The following is an 8,371-nucleotide window of genomic DNA, read 5'->3' on the forward strand; positions in this document are numbered from 1 at the left end:
ATCAATTCGGTTAATTAAAAAAATGATTTAGTTAAATTTAATTTATTTGGTTTAGTGCTAAAAACTTTATTGGTTTCCATTTAACTTATTTCGAAGTTCACCGGAAAATTACGTATTATTTTTTGTGGGTGTTTTTATTTGCATTCGCATTATATCCGACGAGCACGGATCCTCTGGTCCGTAAATTATGGATCAAAGGATGATCCATGTTTTTAGACCATTGATTTAGATGAACTCCATTTATTTAAAAATGAAATTCATCTAAATCAAAGATCCTCATGTAATAAATTATTTTTTGATCTGTAATTTACGGACTAGAATATCCGTGCCCATATCCGACCCATTAATAAGTGAATTCAGCCAAAATTTCGTAATTTTGATGCAGTCTGAGGCTAAATCGGTAAAAAGATAGGATCTAGGTTTCGCCCGCCGCATATGTCACTATATTAACTCGTGAAGGAACTTCCTAGGGTTGGTTGTGCGGTGCGGCGTTGAAGTTTTCAGCAACGATGGTCAAGTTTAGGGTAAAATTAATGGCATTTCGATCGAATTTATTTTTCAAGGCGATTATGCACATGCATTTTCGTTTCTTTGTTGGTAATCGTTCATAGGAAATCTGTCAAGGCATTGTGTTTGTGTGTGTGTGTGTGTGTGTTTTTTTTTGTAAAGGCACTGTGTTCGATTGTGTTTTGGTGCGGCACCGAGTTTTTCTTTCTCGTTTACAGTGCATTAATATGTTCATGGTTTGGGATGGTGGCAGTTTCATCAGTACCAGGTGGTCGGCCGAGCCCTTCCGACCGAGGCGGACCAACACCCGAAGATCTACCGTATGAAGCTCTGGGCTACCAATGACGTCCGAGCCAAATCCAAGTTCTGGTAGTTACTCGTAGATTTCCCCTCTTAATTGTGTCCGCTTCGACATTGCTGATAATTGATTTTCCATCGAATTTTGGGAATTTCAGGTATTTCTTAAGGAAGTTGAAGAAGGTGAAGAAGAGCAATGGTCAAGTTCTTGCTATCAACGAGGTTTATTTCCTTGCTTGTTTTGTCTTCTTTTGCTCAAAGCATATGTTAGGTGACTTAACTGTCGTTCATGTGCTCCATTTATCTTTCTTATGAATCTTGTTTGCTTTTCTTGCTCATAGTTTACTTTTGTTTGAGTTTGCTGCGATGATTAAGGGTGTAGTTGAAAAGATTTGGTGTTCCAAGTATAATTAGTTAAACAAGTAATTGGCCTGCTAACAGATTTCGGATAAATATCTCACAGAGAGGGTATATGAATGTAGTAAAACAGCTGACCATGTAAATTTAATTTCTTAATAGAACCATACTTGATTCTATTAAAGTGATAAAGAGAGCATGACTAAGTTATTAAGAGATTTACATTAATAAATATGGTGAGAAACATCAATATTATTACTCTATTTTTAAAATAACTCAGAAAACATTAACTAAATGAATACCTTAAACTTTAAAATATAGGGGTTTCCTTCATTTTTTCTGTAGTTCTGTTTTGGTTTGTGGCTATCACCTTTCCATAGGATCAACATGTATGTTTTTGATATTTTTTTGATTTGTTTATTTTTTTTGTAAAATTCTGATTTTCCTTTAAGCTGATTTTTTTTTTTTGCTTTTCTTATGCTTCTATATCCTTGATACTTCCTTTCTTGGCTAAGCATTCTGCTTTTCCTCTTTTAGTTGTTGAATTACCACAGAGATCTGATATATATATAAAGTTATTGAGTGGTTAAGCCCCCATATTTTGGCATAAATGCTTCTTTCTGCAACTTAAGTTTTTCCTTCTTCAAAATAAAACTTTCTTGTGGGTATTGTTTCAATCCACAACACTGTAATGTGTAATTTGTAATTTGTCCTTCCATCACTTCGTTGCTCGCTAAAGTGACAATAAACAACTTGATTGCTTGAATTGAACCTGTTTTTTTCTTTTGTGTGTGCTTGACTACTCACACAAACTGGTTTTTTAAGTTATACTTTCAAGTTTCGTGGAATTGTCTTATGCTTTCAAATTGTTTTTGGTTTGATTACTCCTTTTGAGTATATGCTTCATAATCTGGTCAGCAGGTCTCCTTTTTTGCCTGTTTGATTCGTTCCTTGAAGCTATAGTAGGATTTTGATCCTTCAATCTCTCCTATTTCAAATTCATTGCTTTTGGAGATGATTTCGGCATCTCTGGAAGTGGAGAGACTGAATACACCATTTTTGGGTAACTAATCAATTGGCTGTACAGGTTGTTTACAGTGGACTTATTTGTGTACAATATCAGATGGATGTATCAAATGTGGTATTTAGCAACTCACGAATCTGTACTCCACTATTTCCCTGCCGTCTTGATCTGATTTTTTAATGCAGAATAGTACAGTGATCTGCCTGCATCCCCTAGGCAACTTCTGGTTATGAGATTCAGAACAGGATTGACAGTAGATTGGATGACTCTGTTGCACCATGCTTACTAATATTTTCTCTAGTTAAAGGAAGTTAGTGAAATTACCAATTTTTACTTAATCTGTGGCCTTATAGAGGATCATTCTTGACTACTGTAGATAGTCCATGAGTTTCTTGTATCTTACCAAAGCTACTTTTTTTGGACCAGTTTAGTTTTTGAATTTTCTGGGTAGGTTGATTGAATGAAAAAAAATAATGTTTAGCATTTGTGTAAGATTCACGAAGGACATCCGAAATTGATTCATTTTTTTAACTTGTTATAATTTCTTCTGAAGTGCTAGCTGCTTATGACATTTTTTGTCTACGATATTGAAGATCTAATTAGAGCTGCTGTTTGGCAGATTTTTGAGAGGAAACCAACAAAGATCAAGAACTATGGTATCTGGCTGCGTTACCAGAGCAGAACAGGTTACCATAACATGTACAAAGAGTACAGGGATATTACACTGAATGGTGCGGTTGAGCAGATGTATGATGAAATGGCGTCTCGCCACCGTGTCAGGTACCATGGCATCCAGATCATAAAGACGGCCACCATCCCTTCCAAGCTCTGCAAACGTGAAAGCACCAAGCAGTTCCATGACTCGAAGATCAAGTTCCCTCTAGTGTTCAAGAAACTCAGGCCCCCCACCAGAAAGTTGAAAACCACCTTCAAGGCCTCTCGCCCTAATCTGTTTACTTAGACAAGGATAAGTGGAAGAGTTATTCGTGAAGTTTTTATTATCAGTGAACCATTTTAGCCTCGTCATGTGTTATGCATCATCCTTTTTGTGGTTGTCTGACTCGGATTGTTACTTTCAGATAAGTCAAATCTTATTTCAATGATATTTTTGACAGTAAAGATTTTAATTGAGCCAATCATGGACTCTACAATTTATCCTGTTTAAATGTGCTTGGTTGCATTTCATTTTCTTTGAGCATATGATTCTGTAGACATGAAAATCATCTTCATCGATGTAGATACACATTTTGATTGATCTAAGAGAGATCAATTATCAAAGTTATCAACTACTTTTTAAGTGATCGCAACACCTCAGTACCTGTTCTCACTATGGTGATAATTATTGAAACTTAATTCAAATGAATTGTTTATTTCTTGGTGCAATTTAATCATCTTACGCAGAGAAACTTTTGATTTGAAGAACCTATTGATACATAAGTTATCAGAATGTAATTTTACTTACACAGACGAGGTTTTCTTAACACAGCAAGCTGCGATAGGATGTAAAGAATCTGGATCAAGTGCTCTTGCATTGTGCTTAATTTAAAGATCACAATCAAACATCCTCTCTCTACTGTAAAGAGAAAATTCCCCCCTTTGTTTCTTTTAATTCCCCAAAATTTTCCTTTCTAGAAAACAAAACGACAAACAAAAGATTGTGAAGCCATTTACCTAAAATGTTGTTACCTTTTTCTCTGGCTGACTGCTGACTAAATTATTTCGGTCATTTGCTTGATCCCAGACGAAGCTCCACCAATTTCTGAACCTTATGGCTTTTTCTCAACACTACATGCTCTCAAGTGCAACCTCAGGTAACTAGTTCAGACGAAGCTCCACCAATTTCTGAACCTTATGGCTGTTTTCTCAACACTAGATGCTCTCAAGTGCAACCTCAGGTAACTAGTTAGGAGCTCAAGTCATCTTAATCTTGCACGAGCAAGAAATACTATCAAGAATCACCTAGTTTCACCCATGTCTTTTCGGCTAAGTCTTGTCTATACAAGATTGTGACAGTGTTTAGTGCTAACCTATCATCTTCATCATAATTTTTGACATACAATTGCTCATTGTAACATGTTTTGATTAACAAAAAAACATCCTTGGTGCCTTCAAGGTGCCTGTATAGTTTGTTATTGCTAGAAACCAATAAATTCAGCATCTTATTCTTATCGCTTTTGATTTAAAGAGTGAAGTATCTGAGGAATCTCTATTCAACACAAGAAATGCAAAGTGCTGGGAGCCATAATAGGTAAGCTAGTTATCTTAATGTGGCCCTTGGTAAACAAGAACAGCATCATGGCAGTCTTTGCAAAGGAAGCATGATGCAAAAGAAACATGTTAAAACTTCATAAAGACATGATACAACTAATAATTGAGGCTACCAAGTACCAATGTGATTAATTGAGAAATGTTAATAAAAGATTAGCCAATGATAGCCGCAGTTCCTACCACTGTATCAGTCAGAAACATTTAGACTAAACAAATGAAGAAAGGAGCCTGAGAAGATCCAAAATTATCTATCTGGTCACAACAAGATGTCGTCTTTCGTAGGTAACCTTTCAAAGAAGGTCGTCAACGGTGACGGAAGCCGATCCCGAAGGCTTGGCGGCCGCAGAGCGTACAAACCCCACGCCGCCACCAGCACCTTCGTCGGCACCGAGTACATCACCGCCGCCGCCAGCAAACAGAACATCAGGAACAGAAACGACGCCCGCGGGTCCCTCCAGCTCAGCAACGACTCCGCACGCTCCGCCACCGTCGCCATGTCCCCCAACCTCATCTGTACCCGCCCCGCCACGCTTCGCAGCCTGTCGTACCGCATGCGAACCACCTCCGGGCTGCGGCTCGTCGGGAACGTGTCGAGCTCCTCGTCCAGGTCGTCCGCGCACACCGCGTCGACGTGCGACAGTCGCAAGTCTATTTGCGGTGGGTGGCGCGGCCGCGATCGGTATCGACAAAGCCCGACGACTGCAGTCGTGAAGAAAGCTGTAGGCAGAATCAGCTCCGGGGAGAAGATGAAGAATAAAAACACCATCGTAAAGACAGCGGAGTGGAAAGGGCGTTGCCAGCTGCGGACGAACTCAAACCACCGGCGGATAGCTGCCAGACCGGAGAAGACCAAGACAAGCCTGAGGAAGTTGGCCTTGCTCCGACGCATGCTCCAGAGATGGGATCCGTGGTCCAGCATGTACTCGACCACCTCTCGTCCCAACGGCGGCTCCGCCCTGCCAAGCCGCGCTGTCACCGTTTGGATGGCCTGGAAGCGGAGACGCTCTATCTGGTTGGTGGGAACCGGCTCCGCGTAGTGCATTTTCGGGAGCATCGGACGGGCATATGCGTGGAGCATGCTTGCCGCATCGGCGCATGAGAAGCGGACGGCCAGCTGGAGCTCCCCTACCTTACGCACTCCCGACGGGTGCACCGCCAGCAAGGGGTAAGCGTGAATGTACACCCGGTCCGTCTGCAGGGTCGAGAGGCGGATGCGAACTTTCCCAATGCGCGCGTCCATGCCGGGCGGGCCATGGGCGACGCGGTTGTTGTCGAAGACGCCGATGGTGATGACGGTGCAGGGGTCGAACACCTCCCAAGTGTACTGCTCGTTCCAACGAGGGCTCGTCGAATCAACAACAGTGCATGTCCGAATCCATTTCGGCCCGTATTTGGCAACGCAGTAGGTGCCACCGGGCTTCGACGGCGCCAGGCCGGAGGCAGAGAGGATCCCCAGCTCCAGAATACCCACCGGCCGCTCCCAAAGCTGCCTCGAAGTAGGCTGGAGATCGCTGTTGTGCGCCGCTGCTTCATCGAGAACATGATAGCCACCGTCCAGGCTGAGGCGTAGATGGACGCGGCCGCCGGAGTGACCGGAGCCCTGCCCCCGGTCGAGCGCGAACCAACGCGACGCCACCGGCTTGTCGTCCAGCCTCCGTTCGATGGCCGACACAGGCACGGTGAGCCGGCCAAGCAACTCCTCGTGGCCAGGGCCAATGCGGTCTTCCACGGACACCGTCAAGAGGTCGTCGAACGGTTCGGCCACCACGAACAGGAGGTCTTCGTTCCAGCTAGGGTTGGGCAGCGCTGACGGTAATTGGGTATGGAGCACATAGACTCCCACCTGAGCTTTTGCGAAGAGCTTAGGTAGGCGGGCGGGGACCGAGCTGGAGACGACGAGGTCCTGAGCCTCGATGATCGACACACGCAGGTACCATAACTTGGGGGCCATGTACACCTTGGCCTTAATGGAAGCCAAGCCGTCGCCAACGACGCCTGCGGCACGCGAATGCCAGGCTTCGGCGAAGGCCTCGTCAGCTTGTGTCCCGAACCAAACCGAGAGCATTACCTCCCCCTTCGCCCGCCCTCCGACCTTCCCTTCCATCCGATACCACTGCGGTGCCAGCGTGCTGTCGGGGAGAACTCGCCGCGGCACCTCACCGAGATCGAAGGCGAGCCTGCCGATGAAGTCATCCTTTGTGGTCGGACCACCGCCCTCTCTTACGAACACTTCCACCGCCGATGACTGGATGTTGTCCCTAGAGAAGGCAAACACCTGATCCCAGTTTGCGTCTGTCCTGGCAGAGGGCCGCGTCACCCCACGGTAGTTGCCAAGCTTCACCTCCGCATGAACCATTCCGCCTGCGAGTGGGAGATCGCGCGCCCGAACCACGCGCACATACAAGTACTCCATCTTCTCCACCAGGTCGTAAGTAGAGCTCGACTTGTCACGTTCGCCGCCGCCTCCGAGCAGTGGTTGAGTCTCCTTGAGAGCGAAGTCATGGGGGCCACCGCCGCCTCCTGCGCCGGCCAACGTAAAAGTCATAGGGTAGGGGCGGTTAGGTGCGGCAAGGGCGATTTGCTCGGTGTCGGGTGGTACGGAATCTTCCTTCCGAGCCGGCTGTGGCGCCCGCTTCCTCGGGAGTGGAGGAACGATGACAGCTGGGGAAGATTGATTGTTGTTAGAAGGATTAACACCGTTCTTCTTTTTCTTCCCGCCGCCGTCTTTCTTGGCGAGAGCCAAGTGTCCGTCGGCCACAATCCGATATATCTTCAGGGTGATTTCGCCGCGAATATGGGAGAAAAGGCTTCTCTTTTCAAGAGGGAAGATCTGCGGCACAGCCTGCTCACCGGGGGCGGGCACGCCGGCGGCGGGAACCCTGACCTTCCCAAGAAAATTTCTACCCCCGGCGCCGTTCCCCTCAGCGCCGCGCTCATTGTAGACTCCAACATCAATGGAGCGGTAGGGTAAGTCGTCAGGGTCAGACACATCGAACAGGAGTTGCTCGTTCCACGCGGGATTGAGGTCCTTATGCTTAGGCTGCGTCCGCTGCCGCTGGTATTCGAACTCTACCTCTACGTACGGCGAGGACGAACCCTGCCCATCCTTGGGCATCAAGTTGTGCGCCGCGAGCACCTCCACCACCAACTTCTCCTTCCCCATTCCCCCTCTTCTTCGTGCTCACTGGCGTAGCAGCGCTGGATGCAGACGATGTGGTGTCGTCTTCACCCGGCGGGATATTAGGTTAAAACGAAAAGGGTAAGGGTATAAAAAGAACCCAAAAATCCAATTGTGGAAGGTTTTCAAAGTAAAATAGACGTATGGGTGTGGATAGGGTCGACAACAGGCGTACGTCGGCAACCGTGCCGGTGGTTGGTCGCTACGACGGTCCGTCCGTCCGCTCTCTCGGGCGGCGTGCGGAAGTCACAGCACGGGGGCGAGCGAGGGTCGGTTTTGCGACAGATCAGGGTACACGTGTCAACATCAGATTGCCGCCATCGCTGCCGCGGCGTCCAAAAGAGCCTGAGCCGGAGCCCTCTGCGCCTGCGCGTGCCCTAGCGAACAGGGTCGACAAGTTCGATGACCTGATAAAATACGGCATGAGGTCTGCTGTGCCCGCGGAGGCAGCATCGCTTCCCTGATCCGCGAAGAGATTGGTCGAGCCGACGCAGGTCTCGTTACGCATTCGGTCTCGCGTCGAGTGCCTGCGGGAACAGCTTGGGAAGGTGGGGTTGCCGTACGTTCTGGGACCGCGATGTCGGGGCCGAGGACGCGAATTTGACCGTTCTTTAAGGAACACGGATCCGGGTTTCGGAGGGACAAAAGTCCGGATCCGTTTCTGGTCTCAATTAAATACGGTTGGATTACGGTACACATTATACCGTTGTGGGTTCATTTAATACGTAGGATACGATGCA

General features: G+C 46.5%; 2 protein-coding genes across 2 annotated transcripts; one reads left to right on the forward strand and one right to left on the reverse strand.

Moving 5' to 3' along the window:
- The first annotated feature begins 424 nt into the window (after positions 1-424).
- Positions 425-3,351, forward strand: LOC122037946 (60S ribosomal protein L18a-like). The gene is made up of 4 exons (XM_042597443.1): positions 425-524; positions 761-876; positions 963-1,026; positions 2,805-3,351. The coding sequence occupies exons 1-4, from the start codon at positions 510-512 to the stop codon at positions 3,144-3,146; spliced, it is 537 nt and encodes a 178-aa protein (XP_042453377.1). The 5' UTR covers positions 425-509; the 3' UTR covers positions 3,147-3,351.
- A 1,112-nt stretch (positions 3,352-4,463) lies between these two features.
- Positions 4,464-8,004, reverse strand: LOC122037947 (FT-interacting protein 3-like). Its single transcript, XM_042597444.1, has one exon. The coding sequence runs from the start codon at positions 7,614-7,616 to the stop codon at positions 4,710-4,712; it is 2,907 nt and encodes a 968-aa protein (XP_042453378.1). The 5' UTR covers positions 7,617-8,004; the 3' UTR covers positions 4,464-4,709.
- Positions 8,005-8,371: the final 367 nt, after the last annotated feature.

This window comes from Zingiber officinale, chromosome 1A (assembly GCF_018446385.1).
Source record: "Zingiber officinale cultivar Zhangliang chromosome 1A, Zo_v1.1, whole genome shotgun sequence".
Classification (NCBI taxonomy): Eukaryota; Viridiplantae; Streptophyta; class Magnoliopsida; order Zingiberales; family Zingiberaceae; genus Zingiber; species Zingiber officinale.